Source organism: Polypterus senegalus, chromosome 2 (genome assembly GCF_016835505.1).
Source record: "Polypterus senegalus isolate Bchr_013 chromosome 2, ASM1683550v1, whole genome shotgun sequence".
Classification (NCBI taxonomy): domain Eukaryota; kingdom Metazoa; phylum Chordata; class Cladistia; order Polypteriformes; family Polypteridae; genus Polypterus; species Polypterus senegalus.
Window position 1 is genome coordinate 276,160,698 of NC_053155.1, and position 20,360 is coordinate 276,181,057.

General features: G+C 36.5%; 1 protein-coding gene across 2 annotated transcripts in view; it reads left to right on the forward strand.

The window, feature by feature from the left end:
* ddx10 (DEAD (Asp-Glu-Ala-Asp) box polypeptide 10) overlaps positions 1–20,360 on the forward strand; it is a 443,025-nt gene that overhangs the window by 290,152 nt on the left and 132,513 nt on the right. Inside the window, exons 16-17 of one of the 2 annotated variants that reach the window (XM_039745620.1) lie at positions 5,505–5,561; positions 6,804–6,805. In XM_039745620.1, the coding sequence (XP_039601554.1) occupies positions 5,505–5,561; positions 6,804–6,805 (59 nt within the window). The remainder of the gene's footprint in view (positions 1–5,504; positions 5,562–6,803; positions 6,806–20,360) is intronic. The other variant, XM_039745618.1, reaches the window with a different exon arrangement.

A 20,360-nucleotide genomic window follows, 5' to 3' on the forward strand; every position in this document is an offset into this window, starting at 1 on the left:
TCTTTCTTGTTTTTGGTAGAGACAGTTCATAAGCAACTACTTAAGAGAGGTTAGGAAGGCCTTTTCCTATCGTTTAAGTACTTTGAAGTGCATAATGTGATGCTGCTAACACTCATTATGTACGTTCAAGTTGTATGAAGACGTCCTCCATTACCAGAAATCCAAGAAACTAACATTGAAATGCTTATCTTTGTCATCCATTTTTTTCATATTTAACTATTAGTCTGTAAATAAGAGGGATAGCCTTATTACAATACCGTGCATTTCATTTTTCTCGATTGTTGAATATTCATTAATTTTTGTTCAGCCCTCCTGTATAAATTTTTAAAAAATTTTATATGCTGTGTAGTGTTTCCAAACGAGAAAACACTTCTGCACAGTATCTCTTGAAAATAATTTTTTTGCCTTTTATGTATAAGCTTACCTAGGAGGAGAGAAACTTTCTGATGTCTAGTGTTCCTGACATTATTGTTCTCATAGATGATTCTTTAAAGTTTATTCTAACTAGATAAAGCAAGGCCTCCAAGTGATGTAGAAGGCAATGCCATTTTTCCCAGTAGATTGTCATCTATAGTGCACTTGCACAAAATTTTTTAAATTTAGTTAGATGTTCCAGATGTAGAATCAAAATTATAATAAAAAAGGAAGGATATCAGTAAATAATAATGAGTTAACTTTCTAAGAACTTCATGGTTTGGTACCAGTCTGATAGCATTCCTGCCATGATGGTTTCACTGTCTTAGTAAGTAACAAGAACATCAAACAAATACATTTTACATACAAGGCAGCAGTAGCACATTTGTGTCAGCAGTAGGTAGTTCCTTATGTGGCTGTAATGATACCTAGCTGCAGATATCCCACTGGGATTGTGCTGTGAGTACCAAGGCTTTGGCTGTTCATGATGTAGGTTAGCAGATCTAAGCATTAAATTAACACTTAAGTTTTCATCTGGTCCTAGTAGGATCATATATGCACTTATTTAGCACTGGTGGGTTTACTTTGTATAGCACAATTTTATTGTTTTTATTCTTTTCTTGAATAACTTTGTAGCATTATCAAACTGATAGCTACAATTAAGGCTGTAAAGTTTTTGCAACTGCACATTTTTAGTCTGTGTTTTACTTACATAAGATCAAGTCTGTATATCATCCATCCAGACATAACATTTGTTATAGCTTACCAGCTGGCACAATTCCTGCCAAAATACAGTTACACCTGCTGACTCATACTATATCATAGCCTCATCCATTTGCTTTGCAAAACATTTTTCCCCCCACATAAAAAAGTTACTTAATTGCTGGACACTGAAGAACTTGGGAAACATTGTTTTAATAAATCACAATAGCCATGAACAGCATGTTTGTTTAGATACAGTGCCAATTAGAACACGTTTTATTAAGTCTGGTTCTAGATGTACCACTTTAGTAGTTCGAGGTATGGTGCATAATGTGCTTAATGCACTGCATCCACTGAACAGGATCATCTCCAGACAGAGGAGCAGCTTCAGCGACAGACTGCTGTCGCTGTCCTGCTCCACTGACAAACTCCCAGGTTCCTCCCCCACACTATGCGACTCTTCAATTCCACCCGGGGGGTATATACAAATATATATAATATACAAAATTATTGTCTGTCTGTTATACTTTCATTGTTATCACTGTTTAATATTGTTCTTTATCAGTATGCTGCTGCTGGAGTATGTGAATTTCCCCTTGGGATTAATAAAGTATCTATCTATCTATCCATCCATCCATCCATTAGGGTGCTTAATTAATCCATTTCAGGCTGCCTGGTAACACTGGAACATCCTGACAGCATCAGGCTCAAGGCAATTACTACATGTATCTAGTTTACAGATCCAAATGTATCTAATATATCTTTGAGATGTCAGATTAGAGACCAGAATAGCCAAGGAACACCTGTGGAACACATGCATTGACAAGGCAGGAATTCAAATCAGCAGTTCCAGTTACTATGTCACTGCTTTACCGTGTATTGGGTACATGACTTGCAAGAGAACATTAGGAAAGGCAAAAAGTAAACTTTGGGTCAGAGGGCCACTTTCTTATTTTATTGCTGGCTTATTGTTGTTTTTCTATGGACCTTGTTCATAAATATACAATATTTCATGCTCACATCAAGCCATCTTGTTTTAGAGCAGCAGTACTGTACACTTATCTTCATTTTTGAAATTCAGGAATCAGTGCAGCATAAAACCATAACAATCAATAATGTCATTTCATTTTTGCATTGTTGTCTGTATAATGAAATAATTTATTATTATAGGGTTGTTTTTTATATAAAATGAAAAAGTCAGATAATAATTTAAATCCAATTTTAGTTGCATATATCCAAACAAAAAGTAATAAAATATAAAAAATATAGAAAAATGTGATCCGTGAATCCTATAAAATATTGAAAAATGTCACCCTTGAATCCATAACACAAAAATGTATGTTATATAAAAAAGCCTATGTAAGAGTGTCAAGGTTTAACATTTCTTTAATAATCTAACAGTTAATGGTTTGTACTGTATAAACCAAGAAAAAAAGCAGCATTTTACAATTTTTCCAGTTACTTTTAGAAGAAAATATTAAAAAATGCAACATTTGAGTACTTTGCTTATTTAAAGAAGAGAATACAGTATTTGAAATTGTTAATGCTTTTAAGTAACTAACTTGAGAGTTAGATGCAAAGTGTTGATTGTTGATGCTTCTAATACAGTAGTCTACTTTAGCATTTTACTTAAATTTGGAATACATTGGTCCGCATTGCCGGTAATAAGTCAAACTCATTTCCTGTTGAGGCTGGACTCCACCAGGGCTGCCCTTTGTCACCGATTCTATTCATAAGTTTTATGGATAGGATTTCTAGGCACAGCCAATGAGCGGAGGGGGTCTGGTTCGGTGACCTCAGAATTTCGTCTCTGCTATTTGCGGATGACATGGTTCTGTTGGCTTCATCAGACAGTGACCTCCAGCTCTCACTGGAGAGGTTTGGAGTCGAGTGTGAAGCAGCGGTGATCAGAGTCAGCACCTCTAAATCCGAGTCCATGGTTCTCATCCTGAAAAAGGGTGGAATGCTCTCTCTGGGTTGGGAACACATTGCTGCCTCGAGTAGAGAAGTTCAAGTATCTTGTTCACGAGTGAGGGAAGAATGGAGCGGGAGGTTGTTTGACGGATCGGTACGGCATCTGCAGTAATGCGGGCTCTGCAAGGGTCCGTTGTGGTGAGGAGAGAACTGAGCCAAAGGCGAGGCTGTCAGTTTACCAGTCGATTTACATTCCTACCCTCACCTATGGCCACGAGCTTTGGGTAGTGACTGAAAGAGCAAGATCGCGGATACAAGCAGCCAAAATGAGTTTTTTCCGCAGGGTGGCTGGATTTTCCCTTAGATATAGGGTGAGGAGTTCAGTTATCTGGGAGAGACTTGGAGTAGAGTCGCTGCTCCTCCGCACTGAGAGGAGTCAGTTGAGGTGGTTTGAGCATCTGGTCAGGATGCCCCCTGGATGCCTCCCTGGGGGGTGTTCCAGGCATGTCCCTCCGGAAGAAGGCCACGGGACAGACCCAGGACACGCTGGAGGGATTATATCTCCTGGCTGGCCTGGGTAACACCTTGGGGTCCTCCCAGAGGAGGTGGCTGGGGAGAGGGAGGTCTGGGCTTCCCTGCTTAGTCTGCTGCCTCTGCATCCCAACCTTGGATATGCGGTGGATAATGGATGAATGGATGGATTACCTATTACTGTGGAATGTTAGCCGTAAGGATGATTTGTAAGAGCATTCTTTTATACTTACTTTACATGTATTACCTTTAATCCGTTTCCTCAGCACTCAACACAACACTAAAATAAACCTTAACTTTATGTAAACAGTAGTAGCAATCTGCTGGATTAATATGAATAAATAATTTCAGGGACATGTAACTCACAATACAGGGTGGTCCAGATCTAATTATGCAGATCCAGATCGTGTGGATGACTTTTATTTATGCGGGGACGATTCCAGTTCGGCACGAAGACGATTCTTCATGTTGTCAGTTCACACACTTCTTGATGGTCCGGGATTTTTTGGGTGATTTTATATTTAATAAACTTAATAAGTTATAGCATAATGAAAATTGTATAATTAGATCTGGACCACCCTATATAAAAGAAAATACTTGTAAATGAGTATACAGATATGTTGGAGGTTATTAGGCATTTAAAATATCCCATCATGCCTAAAATGTCTAAAAATCCTAGGCAGACCCAGGCATTCATTATATCAAGAAAGTAACTTAAGTTACTTTTAAGAAGTAACTGGATCTGTAATGGTCCAGACTGATCAACTTGCACATGCTTCATGAATAAAGAACCCAGGATCATTTTTGCAGCTGGCAATCTAAACTGGATGGAGGATTTTTCATCAAGAGTTTGTCAAAGATTTTATAGGTAGGGATAGGTTTGTGAAGTAGTAGTGTATGTATGCCTAATTAGACATAAGAAAACTGGTGTGGGTAAAACAGTAGGAAAACATAAACAGCAGTTCAATAAGCAGTAAGGAAAAAGTCCTCCAGTCAGTTAAGAAATATTTCACCTTATTTTTATAGGCGGAGAATGCATGTGTGCTGCACAACAAAAGACACCTACGAGCCTGAATGCTTGCTTCCTGCAGCGAAGGCTTGTCAGGACAGTGTTGGTTGTGTTTTCTTGTCATGGTTTAGGCTTATTTATTACCTTTGCCTGCAAGGTTGTGTATTCATGTTCTACTAATGGTTAAACATTTCTATCCTGATGATATTAGTATGTTACAGATTATCTGTGTGCTCACAATGTTCAACTGATAGTATGAACTGTCATGTAAATCATAAAACATGGTCAGTCCAGTCAGTAGGTTTAATTCTAATTGTGTACTAATGAAAGGTTCTGAAGCAACATCCTTGCATCATCCACCAATATCAAATTTCCAAATTATGGGATTTGTTTTGGAAAAACTTGATACAATGCAACTTCAGAAACTTGTAGAATCTATGCCAAAATGCAAAGAAGCCATTATAGCAACTATAAAGTTACCACCATTATAGCAGCTAGCAAAGTATCACATAAGCACTGCAAAAATCAAATTCCATGGGGCAAATTATGTTAAAGAGGTAAAGAAAGTGGGACAGACAAGTCCACATCAGATTAAGGGAGGCAGCATCACAGGCTGTTTTGCTTGCAATGGAAAGAAGTTTTGATTGTATCAGTCTTCTTCTTAATGTTCTTCTGTTACAAAGTCTTGTACACATATGCTTTAGTAGAATTTATAAACTGAACTCTTATGAAACTCTTTGAATTTTTTGAAATTGTTATAATTACAGTGGACTGTTCAGATTAACTTGCACCTGTTGTTTAGGTTATTGAGCTGACCAACTTTTTTGCAAATGTAAATAGTTGGGTAGGTGGTAACATTAATATTATTTAAAGTTATAGAATTTTGTAGACTATAAGAGCAGCAACACTAATATTTTTCTTTCTTTTTGAACAGGAAAAAAGACTAAAGGAAAGAGCAGCCAAGAGAGAAGCCAAACAGCAACAAAAAAAAGTAAGCTTTCCTTCTTTCTTTCTTAGTGTTCATGTTAGTGTTGTTAGGTTAGAGAGACAAAACATTGTGCCTACAAAATCATGGATGTCACCTGACTTGATTTTTGCCAAACCCTTATATTTAACTGGGCAACTTATACGTGAATATGGCAATGATGCATAGCCATTCTGGGATGAACCTGCCTGCACCTGGCCACCAAACACTTGTCAATAAACACCATCTACTCAGACCTGAAATCTCTCCTTAATGCAGGGATTCAGTAATAGAATTATTTTGTAAACCAACTTTATATCATTCATTCTTTGCCTGGTTTGTCTCTGACCTGTTTGATTCGGGTGACTCCTTGATGAAGCTCCCAACAATATACTGTAGCTCTAAAATTTTCTAGTAAACAAAGTCCCATCTACCACATTTAGGTTTCATTCCTTAAATTGCTGTTAAATATAGTGATCTTGTGAATTAAGTAATTATAGTTAGGCTAGTATCCTGGTGAATGAAAATCTTCTGGTTTAAATGAATTTGACTGGCACCAAGAGGGCAGTGTATTTTCTTGCCAGAATATCTAATGGATGTAAAATAATGAGGCTGCACAAAGTAATGGCATCTATAGCCAATCACTGTGAAAAGGGGTGCCATCATTACTGAGTAAAAAGAATTCAAGGTCTTTTTACTTAACCTGATTTTTTGCAGGTATTTAATTAAGTGATAAAAGCTGTCAGTTGAAAAGGAAATAAATGTGAATATGTTTTATTTTAGAATTGTTTAGAGTGTGACTAAACAGCTTTCTGAACTGTGATTATTGGTTCTGAGTTGTAGTATACATTATATAGTTAATCAGACAACTGTACTTGTAATTGAATACATAAATAAGCTTTTTGATTGAACACACTATATATGGTATGGTTTTCATTTAATTAATTTTTTCAATAAAAAGAAATTTAGAGTAAACATTGATTCTTTAATTGTAAAATACTGTAATTGTTGATGACTGGCAAGTGTGATTATTTGTTTTTATAGAAAACGCTCAAAAAATGTAATCCTGCTAATTAAGTTTAATACACTGTATGTAGTAGATTGTGTATACAGCATTTAGTTTTTTATTGTGAAAGTATAGTGAGCACGACTTTTCTGAATATCATTAACCCATGTAACACCTATTACTGAGGTAATCTTTGTAAACACAAGGTGGGTTTAATTATGTAGAGCTGTGTGCCATAATTAATCATAATACCAAATCATTAGAAGTACTGTACTTTCCTTCCAGAATATCACAGCATACACAGAAACATTCTGCATATGTAAAATTGCTTATTTTTTTGGAAAGACTATATGACAACACATATCTTAGAAATTATTTACAGACTGCTAATTGATTTTTAATTTTCTCATTTTAGTCACCTTCCCAACCAAACACATGCTCATATAAATATATTTTTATGCATAATGAAAACATAACACATTTAGCAAAGACTTTACAGACCCACTTATCTTTATGGTTCACTGATAGCCACATTTCTCATTCATTCCAACTCCTCCACCTCGAATTGTTGATAACTACATAGCTCGCTATTTTGTGTTGAAAATGTTTGTCGTGGATTCCATCTTGATTATACATCTCCTAACTTTCCACCAGGGTCACCCAGTATATAATTCATTCAAATTATTCTTATCGATCAGCTTTCTCAAACCCTTTAAGAATTTTGAATAACTCTGTTAATTAGGTCCTCACATGGCCTTCCAGAAAGAGTGAAAGAGGTTCAATACCCCAAGCTTGTCAAACGAGGACATTCCCTTGAGCCTTGGAATATCTTCAGCTGCTCACAGCTGTAGAGTGTCTAGTGCCTATAATAACTGCTTGCAGTAATCCAATCAAGTCCTTGAAGCACCAATACATTTTTCAGAAACTAGTCTCATTTTCTGTATTACCACTGACGCCAAATGCTTTTAATTTCAGGTTTAGTTTTCTCTTTGGACCCATCAAAGGATTTTTGAAAGTCTAACAGTAAACAATGTTATATGTTTTGCTTTTATCGACCGTCTTAGTTATGCAATGAAATAGTTTACCTGGATATTTGCCTTTTTAAACCTATGTATTAGAGTATTATTTTTTTCAAAACAGTCTTCTAGTTTATTTCTTATTGTAGCTTCCATTATTTTATATGGGACAGAGGAGACACTTTGTTGGTCTGTTATTGCTGGAAACTATTTTGTTTCCCTTTTCTTTTTTCTAGTCACCAAAGACATTTTCCATCTGAACTGATATCTGGAGTAGATTTACTAATCATAAATATTGTTAAACTTATGTCAGGTGCTTGGGTTTTATTTTTTTAATGCATCAACCTCATTAGACAGAAAAATATTTTAAAATTCATAAAAATGGGACTAGAATCGTTTTTGACCAAATTGGTTCCCCAGGCAAGAAAATCTGTTCAACCCCCCTCCACACCACCATACACAGACACACACACACATACACAATATGTTACTAAAACAGGTTAATCATTTATTTAATTATAAATTAACAAATATAGAGTAAATTGTAGATGTACCAAAACATACAAAACTTATCTATACTAATAAAAGGCAAAGCCCTCACTCACTCACTCACTCACTCACTGACTCATCACTAATTCTCCAACTTCCCGTGTAGGTAGAAGGCTGAAATTTGGCAGGCTCATTCCTTACAGCTTACTTACAAAAGTTGGGCAGGTTTCATTTTGAAATTCTACGCGTAATGGTCATAACTGGAAGCTATTTTTCTCCATATAATGTAATGGAGTTGAGTTGAAGATGGCCGTTGGGGGAGTTTCGTGTGACATCATCACGCCTCCTACGTAAGTACGTAGAGAACAAGGAAGAACTCCAAACAGCGATGAGCACAAAACGCCATTTCACAATTGAGAAGGCAGAAAAACATTATGAAGCAAATGATGCATACAAGCATATTCATAAGTACAGCTACTGCGGAAACAAAGCACGGCGTGAACCGTAAGTTTATATTAAATTAAGTTCATAGACAGGCTGCCACTGGTGTTTGTAATTTAGTGCCTGCCCATATAAGGCCGTCCATCAGCGGCAATCCAATACAAACACTGCCGGTAAATATTCACGGGTGAAGGACTGTGCTTATGCAGAGGAAGATGAGATGGTCAGGGTGGTGTTTGGCACAAACTCATTGAAACTGCGAGAGAAACTTTTAAGTGCCGGGTCTTAGCTGACATTACGCGAGATGGCACCAGCACAGCTGGGAACCTTCGATGCAAGAACACCAAGCGGCTCACGTGAACTGACGCAGTGCACAGACAAAAAGCAACAGTTCCAAAGAGTGCTGAACAAAAACCGAATTACACAATTGAGAAGGCAGCAAAAAAATATGAAGCGTCTGATACATACAATCATATTCATAAGTGCAGCTACTGCGGAAACAAAGCACACGGTGGAAAAAGTGAATGTCCGCTAAAGGAAGACAGTGTAAAAAAACCCGTGCATGCAGTTTGTCACATCTCAGATAAAGAGGAAGACGAGCTGTTTATTGATGCAGTAAAGAACTAATCGATGAATGAAACCTCTTATCTTTACAACGATTGACAAACACGGAATGTAACTTGAACACAACACATCATACAAATACGAGCCTGATTGAAAGAAATAATGATAATCAAATCCTTGATGACAGCAACATTCAATAACACTCACAAAACAATTACTGTATATTGACAATCATGTTACGTTATTTTTAAAATGTTCCCTTTTCTTTTTCATAACTTCTACTTCTCCACTGCGATACACGGGTATATATATAAATGTATATATATACCCGATCTACAATACATACTAGCATAGACAAGCCACACGCTGTGGGCAATTGTAGAGTCTTAAGCCTCTAACGCCGACATTCGAGGTTCGATTCCCGAGAGGGATGCACTGAGTATGTACGCGCTACCGATTCATTTTACCTTCGATCTCCTTGGTTTGGGACGTATGAAAAATATTAGGTTACGCAGAATCATGTTACGTTATTTTTAAAATGTTTCCCTTTCTTAGCACAAGCACAGCTGAGAAGCTTCGATGCATGTACTCCATAACGCGTTAAAAAAATAACGCATTTAATCACACTTTCAATTCCAAGCAAACGGGAACTTTTGTCAATGCATGATTTCCTGGTACATCCATTACACTGATGCACACATCACAGCTACAAAAATGTTAGAGTCGGAATAAAGCGTTCCTACGACTGATCATTTCGACTACCCGGCGAAGCCTTGATAAAAGCATGGTTTTGTGCACACTGAAAAGCAAGCAAAATTAGATGCATTACAGAAAGCGGACTTTGTGGCTCTTACTGGGGATCATTGGACTTCCGTGACCGTTAGTAATTCTAAATACATCTAATTACAAAATGTTCAATGATCACACTGTTTTAGCCTAATGTACAAAATAATTTTGGCTAATGTTACTCAGAGTTTAAAGATTAAGTTGGTCAAATTACCTTTTATGTTTCTGACTTATTTTTTAAGAAGAAAAACTGCACTTTATGTTGAAATTTTGGTTATTATTATTTAAAGACAATACTATTCTGAAAATGTACTTAAAGTACTTAAACTACCACTTTATTTTTAAGTCTGCCCAATTTTAACCAGGGATGATATTTTTGTTTCTGTTTTGAATTCAAATGCAGTTTAAAAGCTTTTTTTCAGAAATTAAAACAGCTTCAGTTTACAATATTCATGTCCATGTCTATTATTTGATTCTGTCGCCCACTAAAACCCTTTTAAATTAAAAAAAAACATTTGAGATTTGGGGCAAATTACGTGTGCGATTACATACGATTAATCAAGATAAATTCTTACACAGCCTCTAATTAATTGGATTAATTTTTTAATCGAGTCCCACCTAATATATATATATGTAGATATATATATGTAGATTTGTATATATATGTGTATATACAGTATATATGTAGATATGTATATGTGTATATATGTGTGTGTGTGTGTGTATATATACAGTATGTGTATATATATTTATGTGTGTATATATATATGTATATATATATATATATAACTGTGTATATATATGTGTATAGATGTGTATATATATATATATTTATATATATGTATATATATGTATATGCCAGCAACACTCATGACAATGACAAAACAATTACATTGTCAATCATGTTACGCTATTATTAAAATGTTTCCTTTTCTTTTTACTTCTCCGCTGCCAATCGTAGGTATTTTTATATATATATATATATATATATATATATATATATATATATATATATATATATACAGATATATATATATATATATATATATATATATAAATAGACAGATATGACAACAACACTCATATCAATGACAAAACAATTACATTAACAATCATCTTACGTTATTTTTAAAATGTTTGCTTTTCTTTTCATAACTTCTTTAACACACTACTTCTCCGCTGCGAAGCGCGGGTATTCTGCTAGTAAAACAATAAAATAACAAAATTGAAGCACCTTGCATGTAAATAACTTACTTAACAGACGCTACAAACTTCATATAGAAAAAGGAAGTACAACAAATAAATATTAAAAACATGTTGCTGGGAAATGTAGGGACTTAACATTGCAAATAAGTCTTTTTAAAATCAGACATGGCTTAACTTTCTTGCTGCAAAATCATTTATTACATCATCATATGATATTTTCCTAGACAAATCTCTGTTAATGCTCATCACTGAAAGGCCACTGAGACTATCTTGTGACATTGTAGACCTCAAGTTATTTTTTATGAGATTCAGTTTTGAGAAGCTTCTCTCTGTAGAAACAGTTGTGCTTCAAAGTTTGTGAACACTTTAGAATTTTCTGTATTTCTACATAAATATGACCTAAAACATCATCATATTTTCTCTCAAGTCCCAAAAGTAGATAAAGAGAAACCAGTTAAACAAATGAGACAAAAATATTAAACTTGGTCATTTATTTATTAAGGAAAATTATCGAATATTACATATTTGTGAGTGACAAAAGTATGTGAACCTTTGCTTTCAGTATCTGGTGTGACCCCCCTATGCAGCAATAACTGCAACTAAATGTTTCCGGTAACTTTTGATCATTCCTGCACACCGGCTTGGAGGAATTTTAGTCTATTTCTCCGTACAGAACAGCTTCAACTCTGGGATGTTGGTGGGTTTCCTCACATTAACTACTCGCTTCAGGTCCTTCCACAACATTTCAATTGGATTAAGGTCAGTACTTTGACTTGGCCATTCAGAAACATTAACTTTATTCTTCTTTAACCATTCTTTGGTAGAACGACTTGTGTGTTTAGGGTTGTTGTCTTACTGCATGACCCACCTTCTCTTGAGATTCAGTTCATGGACAGATGTCCTGACATTTTCCTTTAGAATTCTCTGATATAATTCAGAATTCATTGTTCCATCAATGAAGGCAAGCCGTCCTGGCCCAGGTGCAGCAAAACAGGCCCAATTCATGATACTACCACCACCATGTTTCACAGATGGGATAGGGTTCTTATGCTGGAATGCAGTGTTTTCCTTTCTCCAAACATAACGCTTTTCATTTAAACCAAAAAGTTCTATTTTGGTCTCATCCGTACACGAAACATTCTTCCAATAGCTTTCTGGTTTGATCCACACGATCTTTAGCAAACTGCAGACGAGCAGCAATTTTTTTTTTGGAGAGCAGTGGCTTTCTCCTTGCAACCCTGCCATGCACACCATTGTTGTTCAGTGTTCTCATGATGGTGGACTCATGAACATGAACACTAGCCAATGTAAGAGAGGCCTTCAGTTGCTTAGAAGTTACCATGGGGTCCTTTGTGACCTCGCCGACTATTACACGCCTTGCTCTTGGAGTGATCTTTGTTGGTCAAACACTCCTGGGGAAGGTAACAATGGTTTTGAATTTCCTCCATTTGTACACAATCTGTCTGACTCTTTTGAGATGGTTTTGTAACCTTTTCCAGCCTGTTGAGCATCAACAACTCTTTTTCTGAGGTCCTCAGAAATCTCCTTTGTTCATGCCATGATACACTTCCACAAGCATATGTTGTGAAGAGCAGACTTTGATAGATCTCTGTTCTTTAAATAATACAGGGTGCCCACTCACATCTGATGTCATCCCATTGATTGAAAACACCTGACTCTAATTTCACCTTCAAACTAATTGCTAATCCTAGAGGTTCACATACTTTTGCCACTCACAAATATGTAATATTCAATAATTTTTCTCAATAAATAAATGACCAAGTATAATATTTTTGTATCATTTGTTTAACTGGTTTCTCTTTATCTACTTTTAGGACTTGAGTGAAAATCTAAAGATATTTTAGGTCATATTTATGCAGAAATATAGAAAATTCTAAAGGGTTCACAAACTTTCAAGCACAACTGTACTTCATTTAAGTTAGTTTCTTACAAGGAAAATAACAGTTCCAGTATTGTCATGTTAGCTTTAGGAAAATCAGGGAAAACTTCCAATTCTTGTGCCATGCTTTCCCATCAAGGTCAAGGTCATTGTAGTGTCACCACCAGAGCCTGTTTTTTCTGTAGGTGGGTGGGAGGGGGAGAGCCAACTGGCACCGTGCTTGTGTAGTCCTAAATGTGTCCCTGAGTAATATCCTCCTGGAATGTGTGTATTGATTAAAAATCCGTGGTTGTGTAGTGACCACAGTGTCCCTGTTGCAGTGCCAGTGCTCTTGCCTTCAAGACCTTCTCTCCTCAAGCTCACACTGTCACCTTAGCACATCCTGACCTAAGGAACAAGCCAAGCGGACGGCAGTGATGACAGGAGGAAGCTGCCCGGAATCTGCACTGCACCCAAATCAGCCGTCACTCACCCTGCAGCACGGCACTTGAGGAGGAGGAGGAGGGGACTGGGACCCAGCTATATGCGTGTGGCAGGCTGTGCATCACATGGGAAGACCCGGGTGTGAGTCCTGACTCCTGATACTGGCAGCTACTAACTGCAAAAATTGAAGCTGCTCTGCCTCAGTGTCACGCATGTGGAGCACAGGTAGCAAGGAGGCCATACGTCACACAAGAGGCCTGGCACACTGCCTGCACTAGTGCATGCAACAGTGCACAGATTGTGCTGTGCATCATGCAGACAGTGCAGGCACTGCTGAGGTACACAACATAAACATTTCTTTGTGCTTTGGTGCAGTCCGGACAAATTTTTCTCAACAAAATAAAAATAGGAATCTCTACAGAGGGCTGCAGTAATGTGCCCTGACCACTAGAGGGGGCCCTAGGCCCTTGCCTAGACAGCCTATGTGAGGAAACAGCCCTGAATGGGACTTATTTTAATATTTTGCCAAAGTATTTTTTTTTTTTTTTTTTTGTAAATTCCTCTTTTAGCTACTGTTTTATGTTTGTTTTTAACAGTTTTTCCTGTATTCTGAAGACTTATGGATATTGTATATCATTTTTCAATCACTATTGTAATTTCCTACATTCTGTGCTGCTTTTTTATAAAATTTCTTTCAACCCATATTGTTGTTGTTAGTTTATTCAAAATATGTGACACAGCACAGCCAGCTTTATTTGAAATCTTTATTGTAACCCTCACCTCTTTCTCAGTGTTAGATTCTTTCTGTGTGCTTCTTTCTGTCTCTGTAATATAAACCATTACTGTTTATTCTGCATTACCCTCCTTTAGAAGTAGTAGTCGCAGTAGGAGGAGTAATATTGCCACTGTATAAGCTGGCATGTAGGGGGCAGCATTAGGTCCTCTGCCCAAGCATCCAGTAGCAATGCTAGAGAAACGTTGCACTGGTGACAATGAGTAAAAAGGTCCATACTGGATGCATTTGTGTTTATACATTGCTATGTGCCGCTAAGTTTGCTTTCAGACTGTAGCGTTAAAAAGTGTCTCTTTTCTGATTTGTGGCTAATATCTTCTTTTTCTTTATTTACTGTTCACAGTAATTGTGCAAGTGATCTAAATCTTGTATTCTAAATGTGGCCAAATAGACAACTGTGAACAAAGACTCCATGCTAGCTACTTTGATACTTAACATCATTTTCAGAGCAGGACCTTTGCTATTTATCAGCTCATAATGGCAAGGAAGAGAAATGCAAAATGAAAAATTGCATCTGTTGCTGTGAACGCAATTACCTCTGCTCTTACTGTGTGTATAGATCTGTCAATGTGAGAGAAAAGCTGGGATAGGTGTATAAAGGAAAACAACAGATTGAATGTTTCAGAATGCCTGTCTGCAGGACTTTCTCAGAAACATACACCCTTGAGGTGCACCATTTCTGTTAAAAAAAAAAATATAGCGATTGGATGAGCAAACAAGCAAGATGACAGTGTGTGTTTTCACTTATGAAGGCTGAAAGGCTTTGTGATATGTTGATATGAACCGATTCAAGCATATGATTATGGGGGTTGTATTATACTCACAAAAGTCTGTGTCAGAGTGGTCAAAGTGGTTGGAATCTGATTTAAAAATTGACATTAAAATTTTGTTTCACTGCTGGCATAGGTCTATTTTATATGGCAGATTTGTACTTGAACCACCAGCCTAACAGATACGTTACAGTGATGGTAATAGCAAAATTATAGTTTTACATAAGGATCCCCATAAACTATAAATATATGAGTGTACTTTAGGTCCATGCAATAAACTAATTAGCCCAAAATAATCACAAAGCCATTAAGTTTAATAATCATTTGTACATTTTTACCTATGATCCTTGATTAATGTGTCCATGCCAGCATATGCAGAGAGCATGAAATTACCATCCAATCACGTTGTCTTATCTTCAGTTTTTCAATAAAGAAACTGACCGTGGAGAACTTTTAGTAAGCCAGGAGAGAATATGAAGAGTGTCATCAATCATCACAGTAAACAATGGATGATATTTGCTAAATACATTTCAATGTGAGGTAGTTAAACTCACTAATCGGGGTACTGGAGAGTGGAGATGTGTTGCATGTTGCTTAGCCTTGTACTCTTTATACCTGGGTAATGCTTATACTTGGTATTAAACCAGTCTGTAGCAGTGCATTCAAAACCTAGAGTTGCTATCTTGTTGCACTATTAATCTTTTTTTTTGCCACATCTGTGTCTGTTATGCTGCCCAGTTAGAAGATTACTATTATCAGTCATTCATCCATTATCTTAACTCACTTATCTAGAACAGGGTTGTGGGGCAGCAACACCACCTGGACAGAACATCAGTCCATTGCAGAGTAAACACACAAATATGCATTAGGGCCAATTTAGCAACACCAGTCTGCATCAGTTTAGACTGTGGCAGGTAACCTGGATCACCTGGAGCACTCCAAAGTAGCCTAATCAGTGCATCAAACCTCTGCTTGGTCATGTATCACTAGGACTAGTCTCCTCAAACGTGTCTGAGTTTTTAATATTTCATTTAAATAAAAACATCATTACAATCCTCTGCTACTGAGTCTTTAAATACCAATGATGAATATCTGAATCCATGCAGTAAATACCATCAATGATAGGCTCCTAAACTGTGACCAAACTGAATTATTATTATTATTATTATTATTTATTTTGTGGCCTATTATTTTTGTATCCAGAACCCTCTTTGTGTTTTTCATGGTTTATGTCAGTCTCCTTGATTGTCACCTGTACAGTGAAATTCTTACTTGTTGTCACTCTCTGGTACCATGATACGTTCAAAAGGAAGAGTCTACAAATGACTGTGATGAATTGCAGTCAATATTTAAGTACATCTTCCACATTCACCTGCCTTATAAATGCTGGGCTTTGATTATATTTTGTAATCTGACAGACATGCAGTTTAGGTTCATTGGTGACTCTGCCTATGTGCCCAGCAGTGCACTGGTGCTTTTTTATTTTTTTTTTTGGAATATATCCTGACTTTTGGCAATGACCATTGTCATCTGAGGCTGGAACCGAAAGTGATGTCTTTCTTGACGCTGGAATCAGAAGTGAGGTCTTTTTTGGTGCTTGTTTTTAAATCAGGCAGGTTTTTCCATATTTGGTTTGCAGAGATAACAGAATAAGGTTTAGCGCTTCCTGACGGCCTGGTGGGTAATTACCTCCACTTGGTCCATTTCGCTCCCTCCTGATCGCACATGTGTAACACCATGAATATAATTAACTGGTTTTGAAAACAGACAGGTAAACATATGTAAGTAGATTATCAAATTAGTTACTACATTGAAAACAAATGCAGTAAAAAAAACAGCAAATGTCACTGCCACTAAGGCTGTTGAAGTGCATTGCAGATTCTGAATGTCATCTGATTTGCTTAAATGTGTCAAGCTTTATTTATCATTGTTGACCTTTGGAAAAGAAACCGGCTTGTTTTTTCTTTCTAAAGTCTCTCTTCCCTTCCTCCCTACTTCATTAAAATGCCAAATTCTAGTCATTCATCCTAATTCTGGAAGATGTCCTTTTACTGTATGTCTACAGCAATTCTAAAATATCCCTGTTTTAAATTACATTGTATTTTGTGCCCTTTTCAGTTAATTATATTTTAAACTTTTTTTATATATGTCCTGTATAAATGCAAACTAATATTTATGAGGAAAATTTTAAATTATTTTTTGCATGCTGCATTCATTAAATCATCTGCTTCTCATACAGTCTTATTCTAAGAGAGAGACTGGGTGCATGCAAGTTCTTTTATCTGAGGTGTTCACAAACACATTTAACCCAGCTACGGTCAAAGCCAAGCCCTGAAGTATTGGGCACGGGGCAGGAATACTGACTTGCATAATTCTCAGTTCTTGCTGTGTTATGTCTTGTGCTCAGTTTAGTGTGAAGTACTGTCACCTTATGAAAAATGACATTTTAAAAACATATTAATTAACAGTACTAAATGAAGATAAACAAACAAACATCTAAGCACTTGCTGTTCACAATTTTCTCATAGCAGCCATCCAAAATTGTCCTACATTTTCAGGCTTATCAGTTGAACTTATTTACATGGATTAAATGAAGAAAATGCTTGACTTTTATCTTTTATTAAGAATCAGTTGTATTACAGTTTAATTGCTATACTTATACAGACATATTGAGTGAAATTAAATTTGACAGTGACTATCAGTTTAGGAAAAATAAGGAAATAATGTCCAGATCTCATTTTCAGTGCTTTCAGGTGCTTAGCAGTACAGAATCAATACAATGGCTTAGACCAATCGGTTTCTGTATATAAAAAATCTGTATATCGGAATGTCCATTGTTGCACAAAGCCATGAGATCCTGAGCCATCAGATCCTACCTCTCAGGCTGCACTCAGTTTGTTCAGCTTAAAATTTTCACATCCCAACCCACCGCTGTTACTTCAGATGTGCCCCTGGACTCTGTCCTGGGGCCCTTACTTTTCATTATTTCCCTCCTTCCCCGTGGCAATATCTTTCGTAAATATAACATTAGCTTCTACTGTTATGCTGATGACACCCAACTCTATCTCACTAGCAAACCTACTGCTTCCTTTCCAACCTCCTCACTTATTGATTGCATAGCAGAAATCAAATCCTGGTTTTCTTGAGATTGTCTTAAATTAAATAGTGACAAAACAGGTTCTCCTCATTGCCACAAAATCAGCATTATCCAAAACTATCCAAATGAAAATCATTTTTCATTTTTTATTGATAATTCCTCTGTCTCCCCTTCCCCACAGGTTAAGAGTCTGGGTGTCATCCTTGACAGTACATTATCTTTTCATTCCCACATCAATAACATCTCCCGGTCTGTATATTTCCACTTGTGTAACATTAATCGTATTCGCCCCTCCCTCACTCCCCACGCCACTGCTATCCTTGTTCATAGCCTTATCACTTCTCGTCTGGATTATTGCAATTCCCTTTCCTTTGGTCATTCTCGCAAATCTCTTTATAAGCTTCAACTGATTCAGAATTCAGCTCCCCGCATCATTACTAGAACCCCCTCTATTCACCATATCACTCCCGTTTTCCAGCAAATTCATTTGCTTCCAGTTCAGTTCCGAATTCAATTCAAAATTCTCCTACTAACTTTTAAGGCTATCCACAGCCTTGCCCTCCATATCTTTCTGACCTCCTCCATGTTGCCATTCTCTCCCGTACCCTTAGATCCTCTTCCTCCATCCACTTGACTGTCCACTTTGTCCGACTTACCACTCCAGCTTTGGAACTCACTACCACCTGAGCTTCAAAATACTGAATCATTTTCACTTTTCAAATCTAAACTTAAAACTCATTTGTTTTAAGACTTTTTTTTCTCTTTGATTACAATTGCTGTGTCTGATTTTAACTTTTGTATTTTACTTTTGTTTATAATCTGTGTTTGGTCTATTGTTCAGTGTCCTTGAGTGTTTAGAAAGGCGCCTACAAATAAATAAAATGTATTATTATTATGAGACCTGTCATGTTGCCAAATGAGAACTGAGAATCAAGTCTCTGGGAAAAAAAAAAGCATTTTTTTTTTTACTGTGAAAGCTGCCTTACATGCAGTGGCCTGATGAATTAGTTGTATCCTGATAAAGTTAAACAAGAAAAGTTATGAACTATATTTTTTTTTGCCTAAAACTGACTAAACAGCATGCTAATACAGGGCCTAGAAAAAGTATGCGCCCCTTGTATGTTTTCTCATTTTATTGTTGTACAACATTGAATCATAATGGACTTAATTGGGCTTTTTTGACACTGAACAACATAAAAAGAGTGTTTAATACCAAGGTTATAACAGATATTTACAAACTGGTATAAAATGAACTACAGAGCAATAGATTGTACAAGTATTCACCCCATTTTATATGACAAACATACATCTTCACTGTTGCAGCCAATTGGGTTTATAAGTCACATCATTAGTTCATCAGAGATCACCTGTTTTTAGTCAAGGAATTTCAAGTGATTGTAGTATAAATGCACCTGTATGTGGAAGGTCCAACTTGGGGTGAGTCAGCACTGTAGCCTAGCCCACCTAATTTCAGAATGTGCTCTGTACGTTAATTATGCAAAGGTTTTATGGTAACAAACAGTTGAGAGACTAATTAAAATAAGGTTGTACACACATTCTTATGAAATCTAGGTTTAGCTTTAATAAATATAACACATTAGTCTAGCATATGCTCTTTGTGATGCTTGTTATTGGTGGACTTATCACTCAGCAAGTTTCTTTTATTGGTCTTTTCTTAGTTTTCCCTATAGACTCAGGTGGAGATTGCGTTTAACCCCATTAAAAAATTGAATATATGTTAGGTAGCAATGTGGTTTCTGGTTGCCAGCATATCTCACCTTCACATGGCATGGCATGACAGGCATGTTTGAATAGTATAGTTCAAACTGCAAGTGGAAACAAAAAACTATAATATCATAAATGTGGGATGCTTTATGTAATTTTCAGTGCCCTATGAAATGTCATTTATAGTTTGGCTTTTGTTGTCAAGACTAGGGGGCTTCACCCCCTGCTCGCTTTGCTCGCCAACCCCTGTGTTTGGTTAATCAGATATACAATTTAAATTTTTTTTTCTTTGGAATTGTTTCAATTTCATTATTTGCACTTTTACTTAAAAGCTTCATTAAAAACAGTATTTTTTGGAGAAACAAAATTACTTTGTTTTCTACGCTTTGCCTTTTATTTCTGACCTTGATTTGTCCTGCTCTTTTTTCAATTACACCTGGTTCAGATGATTAATCACCTTTTGTTTTTCAGTAATGCGATCTTTTCTATTTTTTCTTTGATACTGTACCGACTGACATGATAAAGTGTCACAAAAGTTTTACTTGAACAATCGCTAACTTTGTAACCCCAAACACAACTTTCTAGAACCCTCTCCAACCCCTCCTCCCCC